The sequence below is a fragment of the Phoenix dactylifera genome, chromosome 2, assembly GCF_009389715.1.
Source record: "Phoenix dactylifera cultivar Barhee BC4 chromosome 2, palm_55x_up_171113_PBpolish2nd_filt_p, whole genome shotgun sequence".
In the NCBI taxonomy this organism is placed as follows: Eukaryota; Viridiplantae; Streptophyta; class Magnoliopsida; order Arecales; family Arecaceae; genus Phoenix; species Phoenix dactylifera.
The window spans coordinates 29,268,534-29,289,998 of NC_052393.1; the positions used below are offsets into that span (position 1 = coordinate 29,268,534).

General features: G+C 39.0%; 2 protein-coding genes across 2 annotated transcripts; one reads left to right on the forward strand and one right to left on the reverse strand.

Moving 5' to 3' along the window:
* Positions 1-5,276: 5,276 nt before the first annotated feature.
* Positions 5,277-14,891, reverse strand: LOC113461444 (LRR receptor-like serine/threonine-protein kinase FEI 1). Its single transcript, XM_039123922.1, has 3 exons — positions 14,673-14,891; positions 9,803-9,936; positions 5,277-5,941 (listed from the first exon to the last, which is right to left on the reverse strand). The coding sequence occupies exons 1-3, from the start codon at positions 14,872-14,874 to the stop codon at positions 5,615-5,617; spliced, it is 663 nt and encodes a 220-aa protein (XP_038979850.1). The 5' UTR covers positions 14,875-14,891; the 3' UTR covers positions 5,277-5,614.
* Positions 14,892-16,595: 1,704 nt separating this feature from the next.
* LOC120110029 lies at positions 16,596-19,880 on the forward strand (the record flags this gene model as incomplete). Its single annotated transcript, XM_039123996.1, has 7 exons — positions 16,596-16,835; positions 16,943-17,094; positions 17,272-17,426; positions 17,703-18,652; positions 19,109-19,357; positions 19,445-19,588; positions 19,694-19,880. Coding segments are annotated over exons 1-7 (2,077 nt in total), but the record flags the coding sequence as incomplete, so codon positions are not given.
* Positions 19,881-21,465: the final 1,585 nt, after the last annotated feature.

Sequence of the window (21,465 nt, forward strand, 5' to 3'; positions counted from 1 at the left end):
TACCAAGATGGACCGGAATAATAATTAAAAAAAGAACAAAGAGAATATATATATATATATATATATATATATATATATATATATGGGGATTGATAACCTACTCTCTGTTATGGTAGGTTATCAATCTACCCATTTTTCATTGGATAAAAAATACCCTTATTTTTTGTAACTTTTAAGGGTGCTTTATGTCTTTTTACAATCTCACATTAACTCACCCTCTCAACCCCCAATTAATGCTCTCTCCCTCTCTCTCTCTCCGGTGTGTGTGTGTGTGTACGCATGTATGTACATACATACGTATGCATGTATGTATATGTATGTATGTATGTATATGTATGTATGTATATCTATGTATGTATGTATATGTGTGTGTGTATGTATGTGTGTATGTATGTGTATGTATGTATGTATGTATGTGTATGTATGTATGTGTGTGTGTATGTATGTATGTGTATGTATATGTATATGTATGAGAGAGAGAGAGAGAGGGAGAGAGCATTAATTGGAGGGGTTAAGAGGGTGAGTAAATGTGAGATTGTAAAAAGACATAAAGTACCCTTAAAAGTTATAAAAAGTAAGGGTATTTTTTGTCTAATGAAAAATGGGTAGATTGATAACCTACCATAACAGAGAGTAGGTTATCAATCCTCTATATATATATATATATATATATATATATTAAAAAGTTGGTGTCATTGAGTGCCAATCCACCCTAAGATCTAGGACATAATGGTTTGCTCAGGAGAGACGCTAGATCTCAAATGCACTACAAGACATGATTTCTCTCTAACCCAGTACAGTCTACCACGATGAAGTAGGATAAACAAGATCCTTAATCCTTGTGCACGTGGTTTATTTTTATGCACTCAGCCCAACATGGTCCTATTCTATACGGATAATTTACCCAATATATCATTTATACATTTACTCCTATAGCATTCATATTTCTTATTAATTTTATTAATTATATTTGGAAGTGTTATGATAAATTATTTTAACTACATGAAGTGGAATTTAGCTCACCAAATATCATTGCTCATTGGCAACCAAACCCAGAACCAACAGCAATAAATATCTAGTCCTATCTTGTAGGTGAATATGGGCCTTCATAGACTTGAATCGGCCCACAAACCCGATAATTCTGATGAATTATATCATTCCCAAACTCGGGTCTAACCTAATTTTTATATCATAGGACTCGTTTGGCTCATGGGAAAAGGAGGGAGGAAGTGTGGTCAGCAGCAAAAAAAAAAAAATTTGCTCATGTTTGGTTGGAGATTTCAAAGAAGCAAGATAGGAAAGTAGCTTTTCCATGAGAATAACTTTTCCATATTTTATTAAAAAAAACCACATGGACATGGGAAAGCCACTTTCACACAGGCTGGAAATTGTGATAATTTTTTTCCAAAAATACCCTTAAGACATCATACTAAAATGGATCAAACTTGGTCTCTTCAAATAGTTTGGAATGTGTGCAGCCACCTTACATGACTAACTCTGCTTCAAACTTAAAATGCTTTGTTGCCAATGATTATTTCAAAAATAATTCGCATGATGTTATGAGAAGGGATGGTTATGAAGCTATTGACAATGATCTATCTCCTAATTCAAGCATTCCTAGTTTGCAAACCAAGTTAGGCAGTGAAGCTCCAGTAGAGACATCCATGTCACAACTCTCAACATTCTGTTGATACTACTGATATTGGTGTTCCAAATATTGTAAGTAAGAATATTGTATCTAATTCTAAGGGCATAACAAATATTTTATACCACTTTTTTAGAAAAGCAAATGCTCAACCAAACATAAATCACTCTAGAAAGTGTGCCTCCTATGCCACTTTCCCATGGTTAACCAAACATGCAAAAACGACTTTCCTAAGTATCACACACCTGGGCATCAGCTTTCCAATATTGCAAGTGAACATGTTCAAACATAAAAGTGATGACCACTACTGACGGTCCTCGGTAGATATGAATGTTCTACCAATCAACATGAGATCTATGGCATGCCAACTGCCGTTAAATAATGTAGATGACTGCATTGCAGGTAATTATCATTCAAATATCATTACAAGCACCAAAGAACATGTAAAATCCCTTAATAGTCAACACTAACGCCACCAACAAAGGATCTTCCCAAAAAAATAAAAAACAAGGGGATGGGAACAGGTTCAAATTCTAAGCACGGGAAATGATGCAATAGTTCATCTTTTCTTGGTTGTTTTAAGGCCAATGATGTCATGCTACACTTACATAGGATTTTCAAGGACCGATCATCAAACAGTGAAGAAAAAAACTGTAGAGAATCCAGTCCCATAGGTATTCATAAATTGACAGTTTTAACGGGAATGCAGGTAATCTCTCAATCAAATGATGAAACTTTAGGCAACCAATGATTCATCCAACTGATCATCTTCTTCCTCTTTTTCCCTCCCTTTTTCAAAAGACCATACAACACGAACACTGATCCATCATCATTACACGATCTATTAGGAAAACCCAAAAAACAAAAAAATCATGATACTCAATGAAATGGGTAGCTTTTGCCTCCCTTACAATCAGAAAAACAGAAACAAGAAATTGTGATAGTAAAAGTAAAAAAAAAAAAAATCAGAACAGGCACATGAACCATAAAGCTAGAACAGATGCACAATACAAACCAGAAAATGGTTCGATTTAGATATGCTGTGTTTGCTGAATTATAGATTTTCCCAGTGCGCCACCATGAAGTGTCTAATTAAAGAAAAGGTTACATGCCTATCATGTAAACAAACAGGTATTTCCGCATGAAGAGATCCATCATATAATCACAAAAAGATTTTATCTCGATGCTCTTCTATTTCTGCTCATTCAAAAAATGTAATCTAATGGATAATCATCAATTTCAGTTTTTGAACGAGGACTAAATTCCCATGGACACGAATTCAGAGCTAGGGTTTAGAGGGATAGGGTTGGGGACAATAAAACGCATCAAGATTCGATCTTGGCTCGCTCGCTTTTTCTACTGAACCATGGATTTCATCTAATGGGATATCATAACCCAGGGCATGGATTTCTAAAGTTAGAACTGACATATTACATAAAAACACATTAAGATTCGATTTTGATGTGCTATTTTCGCTGAATCATGGATCTAACGTAATGGTTACTCACAATTTAAGTTTCCGAACGAGGATTAATTCCCATGGGGGCGAATTCAGAGCTAGGGTTTGGATGGATATAGAGCTAGATACCTTGCAGATGGGGCAGCCAACTTTGAGGCCGACGGCCCTGGCCTCGAGCTGGGAGCCCTTGGACTTCTGATTCCTCTCCGCATTCTTCCTCTGCGCCTCGATCTTCTGCTTCCCCCGCGTCATCTTTGCCTTCGGAACCCTGCCTCACCCTTTCCTCGTCCTCTTCTCTCCCTCCTATATTCCTCTCCCTGGGATATCACACCGGAACCTTTGACCAAACAACGGCGTTTTCCCGTGGTTTCCATTTTATTATATACACACTCCTCTTTTCGGAAAGCGGGTCACACTTCTGTTTTTCTGGTAGAACATGGATATCGCTCGTCCTAGAACGCAGATGGGTCGGATTAACTCATCCGATCCAACTCGATCTGACTCAATTTAAACTACCTACAGAGCCATCAAATTGGACACGTTCTATTTTCAAAGCTAGATCTAAATTTTCTGAATTCAGATCCAACTCAATCTAATTTATTTAAAATTTGAATAATTTTAAATTTCCAACTTGACTATCCAACTCACTAAACCATTTAAGCTTTTAGAGTTAGAAAAGATGAAAATTAAAAATGTATAAGTAAGCTCCGAGGATAAATTATTAAAATAAAAAGTTGAAGGAGTTCAAAATTGTTTTTTTATAGAAATTTTTTTGGGATGGCCGTTGCTGAGCATGAGATGGAAGAAGTTAGCTGTGAACTTTTTGATACCTCCATGAGAAGTTATAATCCATCGTGTGAACTCAAATTGAATTTACCGTACAGCAGAGAGATACATTGTGATAAGCTTCGAAGATTGTCTAATATTTTACAAAGATCATCATATGCACAAGTATTGACTTTATTCAAGTCTCATAATGACTATCAACAAATAAAAGAATCAAAATAATAAATCAATTATATTTTTTTTTCAAATTTTAACACTATCTTAAAAATCTATTACTCGTAAATAATTACATACCATGGAATTGGAAACTATTATTTTTCTAGAAATGCCTCTCAAATTTTCAAATGCCTTCACCTTTGGCCCAATGAACAAACTTCTTTCTGTTTAGAAATACGTGCACTCATAACTCATCACATATATGCATTCAAGATCAGAACTTTTAATATAAATAATATGTGCAATAACTATTAAAATTTATTTTCATATCTGAAACTATTCAAAGAAAATTGGATAAAAATTTAAGCATCCAACCAATATCCGAATAGAGATATGGATATCCGAATATCCGATTCCATTTGTAACTCTATTTAATTTTATATAATACTTTTAAACTTTTTTTTAAACAAATAAATGACCACATTAATATATTATTAACTTGACTTATCATTTACTTAGTAATATCTTTGATTCTATGGTCATGAAGTTTAATGATCCGACTTTTATCCATATTTATATACATATTTTTGGTATCCAATTTGTATTCATATCCGTTTAAAACAAATATAGATATGAATTTTTGCATTCTACTAGCATCCATATCTGTATTCATAAAACAAAATAAATATGGATATGGATATACTAGTATTCGATCCGTATATGATCTAATTTCGACCCTAATATCTTAGTTATGACCCGTAAATTTGAGTTTTTCTTTAACCTCGTTCTAGAGTTGACATAAGAGTAGCTGAATGCAGTTTACACGAGGGATGGCAGTGTATTCACCCAAGCCTCATCCCGTCAATGATGCATCAAAAGTAGCATAGATTTTGTCAACAAGTTTCCAGTTGGAAATTCAAATTCATGGAAGTCAACGAGGGACAAGTAGATCAGTTTCTTTTGCATGCATGCCTTCAGTAGAGAGGAGCCTTCCTAATCAAGCTCGCATTAACACAAGGAACTAAAGCATTAATTAACTGTTTGATAGCCTTATATTTGTGTGCTCCCACTTGCTCCCATCTTTTCAAGCGCTGGGTTATATTTGTTGTGACTACATAATCAATTAAAAAGAAAGCAAAAGAACAAAAAATATCAAAGGTCATGCCCCCCCATTAATTTCCTGCATAATTTGCTGGTGGTTTTAAAACATGGATTAATGTGAGATACAGATAAAGAAATAAGCTGCCTCTGCGAGGAAGCAGTACTTTATTGTGGATCAAGGTAGTATTACATAATTGATAAAAAGGAAACACTTTGTTAACATGACACAAACCAAGTTCCTCCATAATGTGAGGAAATTTGGCTAATTAAGCTTAAGTAGGGCCATCATCTTCCCTAGAAGGCAGCTTAGAGAATGTAAACAAAATGACCCAGCAACACGTACCACACACATCACGCAACAAATAGATATAACATAACTCGACAAAGTGCGAGAATTCATCGATCTTCTTCTCTTGTTTTAACAAGGAAAGAGATTTTATCTCCTTCTCTTGCATGCTTTGACAAACTCACATGGGAGTTGGCCCAAGTGAGTGAAGCAACTGTTCAGCATCTTTAATTCTCTTCCCTGCTTTGGGCTTCGGCAAATTTCCATCATGTTCAACTATCTTTTCCGTGTTCGGTGTATCTCCTCTACACCCATCCTTTTTCTCGCAAGGTCTATGGTAAGGCGCTGCTTCATGAGGACGACAATTCCCCTTATGTCCAACTCCACAATGAACATCACCACCACCTTTTCCAATAGTGCCGTAACCAATATCTTCTGCATTATTTTCTTTCACCAAGCAAATGCTTGCGAGTAATGCCATCAATAACCATGCACGGACTGCAGCCATCTGAGAAAATGTCATTTACGCATCTTAGCTTATGAGCAGGAAGAAAAAAAGGATTATAAGAAATCTCATTCATTAAAATAAAAAAGTTGAACAATGTAGTCCTCTTGGATTAGTGGCCTTTGTAAGAATGATTGGAGATGAGGGAATTTTAAAATAGGTGGAATGACTTTGATCATTATGGTCACGGATACAACTTGCTTTGATCTTAAGACCCTTTTTTTCGAAACTTTTCCAAGGAAAATCTTTAATTAGCAAAATAGAAACTCAAGTACCGAGGCATGATTAGTATAACATTCATAGAAAGTTGTGATAATATGTAATATTTACAACATCATCTACGATCATTAGTGGTAAAAAATTTTCCATTTTCTATTAGAACGAGCAAGATATGGATCATGATTGTAAGTATATTTAGTAAAAAGAGAAAGAGGAAGATATTTTTTACATAATTTTCTATGTTATTTCTTGTTGGCTGATCATGAAATGCATGCAAGACCCATTTGTAATCTTCAACACCAAGTGGTACATAGCTTGTACTACAATTGTGTTTACAGAATATAAGCCTTCTTGTTTCTCATAATAGGAACATAATCATTTCTAAAGATTGATAGGAGGAATTCCACACAGATAATATATTTTACTTTACTTTCTGCTCATTGATATACTATTAGTCTATCTATTGTCAGACTAAAAACTACAACATAATATAGACATCAAATATGCTTTAAATAATGTTGGTTGAACACATGACTTACAGATATTGATATATCTGTATAATGAATAATGAGCTTCAAATAAATACACATTGATGCACATATATAAATAGCTTTTAAGTAGTCATAAAACAATGTATGCAAAAATAAAGCGTTTCTTATTAAGAAAAAATCTTGATTTTGGAAAATCAAAAGTGAAGTAGATTTTTTTTGCAAAATTCCCTTGATTGTATGTGTTAGATGAAATATAAAATAACAAACTATATCTTTCCAATAGAATTGGACCGATGGTTGTCACCATCCCTATAGTACGTATTCTGAAATGAGGTTTGGCATTTGAAGACAAATGGCAGTGCCTCTATTGTAATATAATACAAGAGAGAGAGAGAGAGAAGAGGTAAGGAAAGAAAAAGAGAAAGAAAGGATAGATGGATGAATGAATGAATGAAAAAGGAGTTAAAAGCATATATTCATTCATTCATTCATTCTTCTTAGAAACTTGGTATAGAAAATTTAGTACACAATACCTTTTCTTTTGCACTATCTTGCGGATGACCTATAAGCAACCAACTTGCTTTCATGCCATTCACGACCGCTGTGTTATATACAATAGAGGCAATGACATGAATAGTGGACACGCATGAACCACGAAGGGAGGATGGAGCCTGTGAATGTGAGGAAACATTGGGAAGGGAGGATAGAGCTTGTGGATGAGAGAAAAATTCGGGGAGAGGGGGTAGAGCCTAAGTATGGGAGGAAAAGCTGGGCCAAGAAGACCGCAAGGAATAAGGAACCTAAACGGCCAACATCTTGTTGCCTTAACCATTTAGACTTGTTGTCATGCCACAATATAATCTTGCAACCATCTATTATTATAGGAACAATAATCAATTGCATGCACTTATTTGCATATTTTTGATTTTCCCTTGTAGTCAGAGTCAACCATGATTTAGATAGATTAGAGGATTACCTAAACATTTTTTAGCCTCAATCAAGATGATTCTGAAATCTAGCGAGTGATGAAAATGATAAAAAAGATTAAAATCAGCCGAGCATAGACAAGAATATACATATTTTCCAAGAGTGATCATTATTATTTCTATTTACTTATTTATTTTTGAGATTGGAAGGTACTCTAAGTCCAACTTTGTGCCGAAAGAATATCTAGATCCCTACTCACCCAACCCAGCATCAGTCGAAACCCAGGCCACAAGCCAAATCAAGCCAGAGACTCTTTAAAAAACACAATTTCAAACTACTTTTTTTTTGCGCTGGGGAGGGGGGGCGCGGGGGTGTATACTATGTTCCAGATATACTGCCATTTTGGAAGTTGCAATGAAGATTAGGAAGTAATAATAATCATAATAAATAAATAAAATAAAAACAATGATTATAAATAATTAAATATATTAAATATAAAAATAGTAAATATAAACTGAATGCATGAAATCGGTATCAGAGGAAAGGTAGGGGGACATGGACTTGGTGGGTTAAAAAGTACTTCAAACTTCAAAACATTTTAAAATGAAAACTAGTGAGAAGAACGGTTAGTCTAGAGAGATAATGACTTCTGCAGTTACTAAGGAGAATGATAGAACATAAAGCATATTTTTTAGGTATGTACTAAAAATATAATTGATAATATGATTCTTCCGAACAAAATTTCTTTGAAAAACCAAGCATCTTTTTCGGTAAATTTTTGACAGGCAAGAACCATCTGATATTTTGCTCGAGCACAGGCCACGGAGATCAGGCCCATCCTTTCTTCAGATAGACCTTTGATAACTCGAGACACCTTGGGTTTCCCTTCTACTCCGGCAGCTCCTCAGACGGTATTTTTCACTTGGGAGCCCCCACTTTCGAGTTTCCTCAAGGTCAATTTCGACGGATCGGTGCTGGATGACGGTACGCAGGGCGGTGCAGGCTTTGTCATATGGGACCCACACTCTAGGGTGGTGGCAGCAGGTGGTTGCCAGTTATTTGACACGTCGGTTCTGGACGCAGAGCTGCGAGCTGCCTGGGCGGGTCTGCGTCATGTGCGGGTGGTGCTGCAGGTTAGTTCGATCATTCTGGAGGACGACTTGGCCACGATTATCGGATGGATTCAGAGGGTGTCGAGGGGTGACGGCACATACCACCCCTTGATCCGTGACATGGGGATGATGATGAGAGATGGGAGGACCTTCCAGGCCAAGCATGTATTCAAAAAAGCCAATGGGAGGGCCAACTGGGTGGTTGCCCACGCGGCCCACCACTCAGGGTACACCCTTTGGTCAAGGAAGGAGAAGCTGCCACTAACACTCCGTGAGTTGTTGCATTTCTCAAACTTACCACTTCATCTATTTCTCCTCTGCCTCTATCCCTCGAAATCACCCGCGGCCATTTTTTGGATACACAGCGAAATGCCTTGGAAAATTCCAAACTCAAACTTAAGGCCTCACTAGAATTCAGCATTATATCAACACGCACAGGCTCGCAGGCAGAGAGAGAGAGAGAGAGAGAGATTTCAACCGCTCACGACCAACAGACTAAATAACATTCCAAGGTACTGAATCAGAAATATGCTGAGATGGAAAGATAAAACTTCTCACTTCTACCATTGAGAAGAAGAGACGAGGCTAAACAGTTCACAGATGGAAACACATTTATAGAATGTACGGAGAAGAATAAATGAATGAAAATAAATGTGTCCAAAACATTTTATGTATTCCTTGAAATGTATCTTCATCATATGAACCAGCAGTTGACAACTAAATGAAATGCAATTAATCTGAGTTAGAGTCATAAAAGTCACTCAGACACGGTGTCATAACCTCTGACTCCAATAATTGCACCACTCTGTGCATTGTAGGCCGCTCTTCTGGAGCTGAGGAAACACACTGAATGGCAACAGAGAGCAAAGCATCCAGGCTTTCAATTTGCACGCCATCGCAGTGTGGATCAATTATTTCTCTTTGACGGTCCTCAAGGACCAAGAAATTCAACTGCAGCAGAAATAGAAACAAAGAAAGACACCTCATAAAAGAAGAAGAAGAAGAAAGAAAGAGAGAGAAAAAAATATGACAGTATGAGAAAATCAAATCAGATATTTAAGAAATTATCTCCCCTTAAACTTGCATGCAGAAAGAATAAGTAATCAAAGAATTACCCATCCTAGAATATTCAAGTCTTTCTCAATGAATGATGAATCAGTGGGTCGTTTCCCACTCAAAACTTCCAGCACCAAGACTCCAAAGCTGTATACATCTGTTTTTTCTGTTGCCCTACCACTTTGCATGTACTCTGTAAATTTGACCACAATTAGACAAGGCATAAGATAAAATATATTCCATTTTCACACCATTCGAGCAAAGATGATTACTGGAAACACAACTTTCCATGTCTATATACAAATATAGCTGTGATTTTTGCCTAAGAACCCAGGTACATACATATTAGGTCTATGCCTAAGAACCCTGGTACATACACATTAGGTCTATTAACTGCATTCTGTCCCTGACATTATAGAAAGCAAAAAGTCCATAATAGCTTGCGATTTCAAAGAGAGCTCATCTACTCTACTGGATATGCATATGCCTGTGAGGAACAAAATGATTTTAAAATTCACAATTTGAATTATGAAAATCATTATAAATAAAAGAAAGTAGCATTTCGAAAGAACTGCATCCCTACAAACTAAATTCATTAGGCTACCTACCTGGAAACACGGGGACTGAGGATCAGTGGTGCAACAAATGTATGTATTTTATAACTAGAATTGTATTGTATGAAAAGCTTTTGTGCTAAGAGAAGAGGGAGGAGAAGCGTAAGTGATGACATGCGTTGCAATACTTGGGAACTAATGACATTTGAAAGGTGAAGCACCATAAATCAAGTTATCAGCATTTGCATTGCAATACTTAGGATAAGAGCATACGGAACACTATATCTAGACAATGAAAGATAAATTATATCATAATTTAGTTTGAAGACCTAATATGGAAATGAAGGAAATTAAAATCAACTATCAAGAAATAGCATCTGATATAACATGTGAATGCAATTATGACTAACATACATACAAAATGCATCAACATAAGACTAATCAATTGCTTAATAATTACAGAAAAAAGTAGCATATATATACTAACATGGGTGCTGAGCATGAAACAAGGTTTGAAAACTTGGCTTTAGTTCCAGTTGTGGCAGAGCCTGCGAAGTTTCAGTTAGAGCAATTTCAGTGGGTTCCCGCTTGAGTTTCGGAGATTTGGCCAAAAAATAGGTAAAAATGCCAAAATAAGAAAAATAAAAGGGATCATGTATAACATAATTTAGAGGATATTATATTGTCTGAAATATTTGGATTTATTGTCGTGGTGTTTACTATATGGTGGCTTGAAACTTTCAAGTATTATAAAATGTTTAAGAAACCAATAAAAATATTAGATAATTATTTAATTCAATTTTTTGTTAACAATTACTGATCCAGATGGAGAGTGTTCCATGTTCAAATCTTGGGAGGTAAATACCAATCTAATGGGTATGCATAACATTCATGTTACTCTTGATCATTTTGGCTGAAACTTAACCACAGGTAGACCAAAAAAATTGCTTTGATGGTTTGATGTCAAATATAAGAGGCCATATTTTGTTGAATCAGGAGGCCATGTGTCAAGCACACGTTTCTGCAGTGCTGGTCCCGAAGGTTGCATGGTAGTGATCCAAGGAATCATTATAAATAAAATTTGCTTCAAGTAAAATGGGATGGATCATAGCAAACTAAATCAAAATTCCAGTACACGGAACCTAATTTTGCATGACATATGCCGACGAACAAGAGAAATCCATACAAATATTAATGAAAAAATGGTGTCTATCGCACGAGGCTCCCACTATTGCAAGATGTGGGGTAGATCAAATGCACGCAGCCTTCTAGTTAAGTGTTCCATACCCATGACGTTAGGTCGCAATAGAGAAACCTTACCACTGTGCCAACGCCCGCTTTCTAATAACTAGACATCTTAATATTATTTTGGAAATATAATATCCATAAAAGCACAACAATGTTATTTGGCTCAAAGATATAAAATTATTTATTACATAATTTTGATAACATTACCCATGATTTCAAATTATAATGGTTAATGTATAAACATGCATACTCAATGCACACACAATGAAAAGGATTACAAAAAATTTTCACCGAAGCAAACTTACCGGTTGCACCTAGGCTCACCCTCCATACCAATATAAGTAACAAGGATGATTTATTTTGTTAAGCAGGAGAACACAGTCCTATTAAATAAACGAGTGGTACATGATGATTTTCAAGAATGGTGTGCTTTGAGTAGAGTTCTTTAGTCATTCGTGAGGCTTATCAGTCAAGACCAGCCAAGTCTTCCACCTGTTAACTCAAATATTCCCATGTACAGGATTGGTTGATGCAAGAAGAGCACAAAAGGAAGTGAAGGTCACAACCCAACATTAGTTATTGTAGCATTTAACTCTAGGGCCCCTCTTAATGTGTCACGCCCTGAACCCAGCACCCGGGTCCGGTACGCGACCGGCCGCATGAGCCCTAGAGCAGTGCCCTAAAGATCATGCAAGGCCTATGATTAACAAAAATTCCAATAAATCCATAATTAATTTAGTAATTCAAATAAACAAGTCCGACATGTCCAAATAAACAAATTAATTCAATTACAAGATCTTCAAATGTTCATCGACATCAAAGAAGGATAAACAAACTAACTAGCTAATGACTCTGATACTTGCACTCTGCGCCCATCCCATCCAAATCTAAGCATCCTGCAACTCTGATAAAAAGAAAGAAGAAAAGGGGATGAGCTTCACAGCTCAGTAAGAATCCCTACACATCCACACCAACACAATAATAATATAAATCTGAAAACTACGACAAGTTGAAGCACATATCATGAATCATAAACCGGCTATCAAAGCTCAAATAATAGATTTAAGTATGTACATCAAACATCAATAAAAGTCCAGCCATACAAGAATGATATAGCATATGATAGCTCATAAACCTGTATTATAGTTTCAATGCCTTTTCTTCAACTTGATCCAGATTAATTATCTTTTTGACTTTGGGTCAAATCTCGGTCACATTTTTCAGCCTGTGGTGGGGCAACCAAATTATCACATTTTTAGCCTGTGGCAGGGCCTGCACATTATAGTTCCACATTTCTAGCCTGTGATGGGGCCTGCCAAAGTATCACATTTTCAGCCTGTGGCGGGGCCTGCACATTATAGTTCCACATTTCTAGCCTGTGAGGGGGCCTACCAAAGTACCACATTTTTAGCTTGTGACGGGGCCTGCCATAATAACAAGATAAACCCAAAGTCCCTTTTTCATACAATCCAGTTTACATCCACACATCAATTTTTTTTTATTTATTTTCGGCTTTAAACTAACCACGGTCACCTTTCCAGACGGGGCAACCAATATCGCATGGTTAGTTTAGAGCACCACATCCATCAGTCCATCATGTAGGTGTAGGATTGCGCATGCATGCATCCATCATGATACCAACCACAAGCGAATATGATCATAATATCAACCACAAGCCAATACGATCAAAATATAATTTAATATAAAATTATTTTTAATTTGTCTGGATCATAGCATATCATACATATCTAAGTATAAAAAATCATGCAGGGTTGGCGTACAAGGATCTTTACCCTTTATTGAAAACTCAGACATACTAATTACCCGCCCTCATGGCGATCTATAAACCGGAATGCGCAGGACTCCGCTCAGTGTCCTCTGGTCCAATAGATTGTTTCCCTACAGAATCAAATCATCATTAAAACTTATCCAAACTATATGACAATCCAGAACTCTCAAAACAATAATCTCCCTAGATCGAAGTTTAGAGAGAGAGAGCCCCAACTAGAGAGAGAAACTAGAGGGAGAAGAGAAGGGCAAAGAAAGAAGAGAGAGAACCGAGTGGATCTCCCTCCCTCCCTCTCTCTCTCCCTTCTTCATTCTTCCCAACGGAAAGGGGGAAGGTGCTCGGCAGCAGGCGGCCAACGGCTGGCGACGCACCATGGTCGTCAGCCCGTGGCGGTGCCGGCGGTGTGCCATGCCCGGCGACGGCCGGCTGAACGGAAGAAGGCACCAAGTCACTGAGAGGAGGCTTGGTTCTCCTCAATCCGGCGGCTTACTGGTCATATTCCCAAAGAAGAAATGGCCCAAAGATGAAGGAGAAGGAGGAGAGGGTACTCACCTTGCCTCCGGCGAGCTTCTCCGGCAAGCCCGACGGCAAACCACCCAAGCTTCTCATGGATCCCCTTTATTTTTTTTTTGAGGGGCTCTCGGTTGATGCCCTAGGAAGAGGGGAAAAAGGGTCTTTTATCCATTTAGGTAAGATTGATCCCCATTTCCCTCTTCTTCTTTTTTTTTCTTTTTTTTTTCCTTTCCTTTCGGTAGATTTGGGGAGAAGGGATAGTTTGAAACAGGGAAGGGAGAAGACCCGATCGGGAGTCTCCCTCCCCCTTTCTCATGGGTTGGGTTGGTGCCCAAAGCCCAATGAAATGTGGGCCCTTACATAATGGCTTGGTTTTTATGGGTCCCATTGATAGGTGAGCTGTATCCGAAGGTGTATGAAGGCTTGAACAGTCCAAGATGTACGATGTTTTGTCAATTCCTCTTTGTTTTCTTCTTCCAACTAGCAACATAATAAACCAAACATCAAATAGGTGTGTTTTAGTTGTGTTGGAGGAAGAGAAAACAAGGAAGGTGAGAGAGTGCTGCATGAAAAACTACTTAACTGGTACAGAAAATCATCGTTGCGATGATGCCCCTAGAAAAAAATTTAATTGCAAGCATGTAATCATATGAGCTCACAAACAGAGTAAAGCAAGTAGTTGAGCAATTAAATTCTAAAGCTTCCAAGAGATTAAAGCAAGTATTTCAATATTTAGGCCCTAGAGTTTCCAAGAGAATAGTTGCAAGTTACATCTATATTTTCTGAAATCAATTTGATTTTATTGGATACATAGTTTTCCCATACCTGGAGCAAGATAACCAAATGTTCCAACAACTATTGTAGTGATATGAGATTCTTCATCCTCCAATAGTTTTGCGAGTCCAAAATCAGACACATGAGCCTCCAAATTTCCATCTAGTAATATGTTGCTTGATTTAATGTCACGATGTATGATTCTAGGTGAACAATCATGATGCAAGTATGCAAGGCCTTTTGCAGCTCCCATAATAATATTAAGACGCGCATCCCATTCCAATTGTTCAAATCTTTTTGCCCAATCAGCAAAGCAGATTCCACACCATTAATATACCTAGTATAACACATAAACACGTCCAAGAATATAGTACCACAATGACAGAACTTCTAACCGAGCTTGCTATATATGATCAAATGACAAAAATAATACATGACAAACACAGTCTAAACAACAGAGGACACAGGAGAGTTTGGCAAGGTTTTACCAGTCAAATCTGTAAATAAAAAAGACATTCAACAGAACAAGTTTCAGTGGCTATCAAAGGACTTAGGGCTGAAAATTTTGAAGTAGCATGCCTATGCCACCATACATTAAAGAATTTTTTATATAAGGATTTTTCTTTTAAGAAAAAAGCACAAATTTTCTGTCAAGACAATGAAAGGATACATATTTTTCTAAAATATCAGGTCTAAAATAGTCACATAGGAAATAAAAATTCTGCATCAGTTCAGTTCTAATATTCAATACATCAAGATTGAATTACCTTAAAATGTCTCAATTTATCAACTCTGTATCAGCTGATACAGGGTTTGCACAGTCCATGTAAAGGTCCCCTAAAACAAATATGGATAAATAATAAATTCATTCCTCTTTCTTCCCTATTTCAACCCAATAGTTTCAAGCAAATTGCTTGGAAAAGTCTAGCTTGGAAGGGGTTTGCCCATAAAATTCCAGTATGAAGACCAACAAGGCATAGCCACCCAATTCCACACTAAATCTAAATACATTTGCAAGAAATTCATAGAAAGATCAAACAAAATATGTGGTTGCAGCATTAGACCCATGAAGAACCGAGGCTCATTGCCTTTCAATGCTCTTTGTCAAGGTTATTTCCATGTCCAGAGAACCTTTGAGGGTTACTCTTCTAGTCGCATGAGATTAAGAGTGTGCACGAGCCAAGCTCAAAAAAAGCCAGGCATCGCTTGACCTTGTAACGAAGTCAAGCTGAGTAAGAGCCAGCTCATTTATATTTGAGCAGAAATCAAGGTGTTCATAAACAGCTCATTTAAGGGATATTGCGAGAATCTAAGGTTTACTAAGAAATTCATATATATTTCGAGTTAACTTACAAAATTATATCACAATTTTATAGTTAGAAAATATCCTTTTTACATAAATTGTGAGGCCCAATAATCCCACATTGGAAAGACTCGTTCCAGAGCCCGGGCATATGAGGCGGGTGTCTCCAAATCCTGCAGACGCATTTTGGATGGAAAACAACATCGGGGAGGGGTGAAGGACGCTTGCATGAAGCCTCGGAACCGGATAATATCTGGCAGGGGAGCCCCGTATTCCCCCCTCATGTGGCCCCCACGTAGGCACTGAGTGCCTCATGTGCCTCGCAGAGGCGGGGGCGTGACATTTGGTGGTATCAGAGCTCAGGTTTAAAATCACTAGGGATTGTAACTGAAATAATTATATTTAGCCTATGTTTTAGGATTCCTAGGATCCGTCAGAAAGGTTGAGAGATGGGTAGGAACCAGATAAGGGGATAATGTTCATTTGTTTTATTAACTATTTCGTATTATTCTGTTTGGATGATTTTATGATATTTATATTTTTACTAAATCAGAATGCCGCCTCATCGTGTCCGTAGCCTGAATCGGATGGTTAGGGGCTCTCGGGGAAGGGTCCCTGCTAACCAAGCGGACGAGGCTTCGCAAAGCTTAGGGCCCCAGGGTCAATCAACAATGACTCCGGAAGCTGTCGTTGGAAATCAAACTCGGGTGTTCGAACTGATCAAGGAGGTCATCGGGTTAGTACGCCAACAGAGGCAACAACCTCAGCAACCAGTCCAGCAGGATGTTGCTCCTCGTGAGCAAAGAAGGAGTATAGCAGAATTCAAGAGAATGACACCTTCGGCTTTTAAAGGCACCACTAGTCCTCAAGAGGCTGAAACCTGGATAGATGAAATGGAGAAAGCCTTCAGGGCAATGGAGTGCACCGATGAAGAGAAGGTCAGATTTACCACCTATATGCTCCAGGACCGAGGTCATCATTGGTGGATGTCTGTGGGGCGTACATTGGCACCGAGCAGGAGGCACTTACCTGGCAGAGATTCCACACAGCATTCTACTCCAAGTATTTTCCCTCCAGTCGCCTGAGGGAGCTAGAAAGGGAATTTCTCAATCTAAATGAAGGAACTATGACTGTGGATGAGTATGAGGCAGAGTTTGATAGGCTATCTCGGTTTGCTCCCACCCTCGTCATGGATGCAGAGTCCCGGATGAGGAGATTTGAAGAAGGATTGAAGCCTCACTTACGTCGGAGTTTGGCCGCAGTACACTCGACAAACTACGATGATCTGGTAGACAGGGCTAAGAATCTGAAAATTGTCTGGAAAGAAACATATGATACCAAAGATAGGAAACAAAAGAAGAGAAGTAGAGATTATGATGCTCGCAGTGGACAGAGTTCTAGCAAGACTGCAACATCTCATAATCAATCTTGGCAATCAGGGAAGCAAGGATCTTATGGAAAAACTATTCAGCAAGAGAAGCATAAGTGTGATGCATGTGGTGGTATGCATAAGACTGAACACTGTAGACGATTATCCGGTGCTTGTTTCAGATGCGGCCAGCAGGGTCATAAGGTAGCTGAGTGTCCTCAACAGGACCTTTGATCAGTTCAGAGGCCTCTAACTACAAGAACCCAGCAAGTGCAAATTTCTCCTGCTCCGGCTCAGTCAGCTCAGCCTTCTTATCCTAAGCAGCAGAAAGGGGGGAGACCGCGCACACATGGTCGTATTTATGCACTGACTCAGTAGGATGCTCAGGCATCCAACACTGTGGTGTCAGGTACATTGCCAGTTGCTTTTATTTATACTCATACATTATTTGATTCTGGTGCTATGCATTCCTTTGTGTCATCTACATTTGTGCAAAAACATGACCTGCCTTGTGTGCAATTAGAGTACGACCTGCATGTTAGCATTCCTGCCGGGAGCGGGATGATTGGTAACCAGGTCTGCAATACTTGTCCGATTCAGATAGTAGGTAGAGACTTGCATGCTGATTTGATAGTTATAGATATGCATGACTTTGACATAATCCTCGGTATGGACTGGTTAGCATCACAATTTGCCACCATTAACTGCCATGAGAAACAGGTAAACTTTCAGATCCCCGGAGATACTAAATTCAGCTTCGTAGGTAGTGGTGCTTATAGCTCCCCTCGAGTTGTCTCCGCTATGCAAATTAAGCGGCTGCTTAGAAAGGAGAGTATGGCGTATATTGCCACAGTGGTTAATACTAGACAATCGGATCAAAGATTGGAAGATATCCGAGTAGTGAATGAATACCCTGATGTCTTTCCGGAAGACCTTCCTAGCTTGCCACCAGATAGAGAAATTGAATTTGCAATTGATTTGATTCCTGGTACTACACCAATATCTAAGACCTCCTATAGAATGGCTCCAGCTGAAATGAAAGAATTAAAGAAGCAGTTGCAGGATCTTCTTAATAAGGGTTTCATCAGACCTAGTATTTCACCTTGGGGAGCTCCAGTCTTATTTGTAAAGAAGAAGGATGGTAGTATGAGATTATGTATTGATTATCGAGAGATAAATAAAGTAACAATAAAGAACAAGTATCCTCTATCAAGAATTGATGACTTATTTGATCAGTTAAAGGGTGCTCAGATATTCTCCAAAATTGATCTTCATTCTGGGTATCATCAATTAAAGATAAGGGCTGAAGATGTGCCTAAAACTACTTTTCGTACTCGTTATGGGCACTATGAATTTTTGGTCATGCCTTTTGGACTGACAAATGCCCCTGCAGCTTTTATGGATCTGATGAACAGGGTATTCAGACCCTTTCTGGACAAATTTGTAGTGGTCTTTATTTATGATATCTTGATCTATTCTGGGAGTCAGGCCGAGCACGAGCAGCATTTGAGATTAGTACTGGAAACCCTAAGGCAAGAGCAGTTGTATGGTAAGTTGAAGAAAAGTAAATTTTGGCTAGACAGTGTGATGTTCCTAGGGCATGTAATATCTAAAGAGGGTATCTATATGGATCCAAAGAAGATCGAGGCAGTGGTCAACTGGAGCAGGCCCAACATTGTTACTGAGATTCGCAGTTTTTTAGGCCTAGCAGGATATTATAGATGATTTGTTGAGGGTTTTTCCTCTATTGCTGCACCTTTGACTCGACTAACTCGTAAAGGAGTTAAGTTTGAGTGGTCAGATCAATGTGAACAGAGCTTCCAGGAGCTTAAGCAACATTTGGTGTCAGCTCCCATCCTTACCCTTCCTTCTAGTGGTGAAGGTTATACCATCTACAGTGATGCCTCAAAGAAAGGATTGGGTTGTGTGCTGATACAGAATGATAAGGTGATTGCATATGCTTCCCGACAATTAAAGTCATATGAGGAGAACTACCCCATTCATGATCTTGATGTGTTTGCATTAAAAATTTGGAGACATTATTTATATGGTGAATCTTGTAAGGTATACACTGATCACAAAAGTTTGAAATACCTTTTTACCCAGAAGGAACTAAACATGAGATAGAGAAGATGGTTAGAGTTACTGAAGGATTATGATTTGGCTATTCATTACCATCCGGGAAAAGCTAATGTGGTAGCAGATGCACTGAGTAGAAAATCCACTAGTAGTATTGCTGCCTTACTCACCTTTCAGAGAAGAATTCTGGAAGATCTGAGGAGAGCAGAAATTGAGGTATGTTGGCATGACCCTGATGCACATTTGGCAAACCTACGTGTCCAACCTACCTTGATAGAGAGGATCAGAATTGCTCAAGCAGATGACCCTTAGTTGCAAAAGCTTAGAAGTGATATTGAATCAGGTTCTCAGTCAGAGTTCAGACTTCATGAGGATGGATCATTGAGATTCAGGAACAGAATTTGTATTCCAAATGACTCCGATTTAAAGAATGAAATTATGAGGGAAGCTCATAATACTGGATATACAGTACATCCTGGGGGTACTAAGATGTATAAGGATTTGAAAGGTATATTTTGGTGGAATAATATGAAGAGAGAAATTGCACAATTTGTGGCTCGATGTTTGACATGTCAGCAAGTTAAAGCAGAGCATCAAAGACCGGTAGGGTTGCTCAGAATGTGAGGCTACGTGGGAGCTGGAGGATGAGATGAAGGAAAAATATTCGGACCTTTTTTGCAAACTAAGGTATGTTAAATTTCGAGGACGAATTTTTTTTAGGGAGGAAGAATGTGAGATACGGGGTTGAAGTCGGCAGCCCTCGCCGACTTCAGCCCCGATTCAATTTGGGAGGAACCGAAACAAAGGATCGCGATTGCGATCCTCTCCGGCTCCTCCGGGGGACAATTCACGGCTGCGGATCTCGCTCGACCGCCGCGATTTTCGCGGCGGAGGGCCGTTACGATGGGGCAATAAAACCCCCATCTTTTCTTCCCCTAGGGCCACCTCCGAGCCCCCTCTTCTTCCTCTCCTCCCTCTCCTCTCCCTCTCCTTCCTCTGCTCCCTCTTCCCAAGTCGCCGGTGAGCTGCCTCGGCCATCCACCACCATCATCCGAGCCTCCCCTGTTTCTGGATCTCCTTCCTCTTCGGAAAGCACCGTCGCCACCGCCGCTTGACCATCGGATCGAGCATCGGCGGCCGAGATCTTCCTCCCACTGCCTCTGCCACCGCCGGTAAGCCCTCTTTTGCCCTTGATTCCATGCCAAATAGCATGCTTTCCTCCCTCTATTTTGGCCCCATGATCCGAGACCGTTCTCGGTTGATTCTTGACCCCGGCCACCGCAACGGCCACCAGCCGCCACTGCGGCCTGCTGGCCGTCGACTGAGAGGTGGCCTTCGGCCACCCAGGCCGGTCCTCTACCCTCTTTCCTCTCCCTTCTATCGGTTTCTATCTTCCCTGTTCATGGGGGGGGGGGGGGGGGTTGGGGAAGATGAGGGCCCTTACGGGCCGAACGGGGCCAAGCATGGGCCCTGTTCACCATGGGCCCAACTTGGGCCCGGTCCGAACCCGAAATCCGAAACAAAAAAAAAGAAAATCCGAAATCCGAAACCCGAACCTGTTGGGCCATGTCCAATAGTATTACTTTTGGTTTTGCTTAGCTCTGAAATTTACGAAAAAATGAATTAAATGTTAATAGGTGAACCTGATCCGCCTGCCTGAAGTAGGAATTAAGCGAGAAGAGGTAAGTAACTTAATGCTTCAAAGTGCATTTTTCTAAATTATTTGGTAAAATAATTATTATTGGATTAGATTTTGAAATATGTTTTGTATTTAGTAAAATGGGTCTGGCATGTTAAATTTTATTTGAAAATCATGTTATATGCTCTGAAATCCGTGAAATATGACTGTACAGTTTATGAAATCTATTTTTATATATATGCATTCTCAGCATGGCTATGATTTGTTCTGTTCTGTTCCGGCCCCGCCAATGGGGATTATACGTTGGACCTATCGACTTGTAATCTATGAGGAACCGATTTCGACATCGCGCCATCGGTGATTAGAATAGTGGTTTCTGGACACCGTTGCCACCGGTAACTAACAATAGTGGTTTCTGGCACTCTGTGCAATCCATGCCACAGGGTTAGTGGCC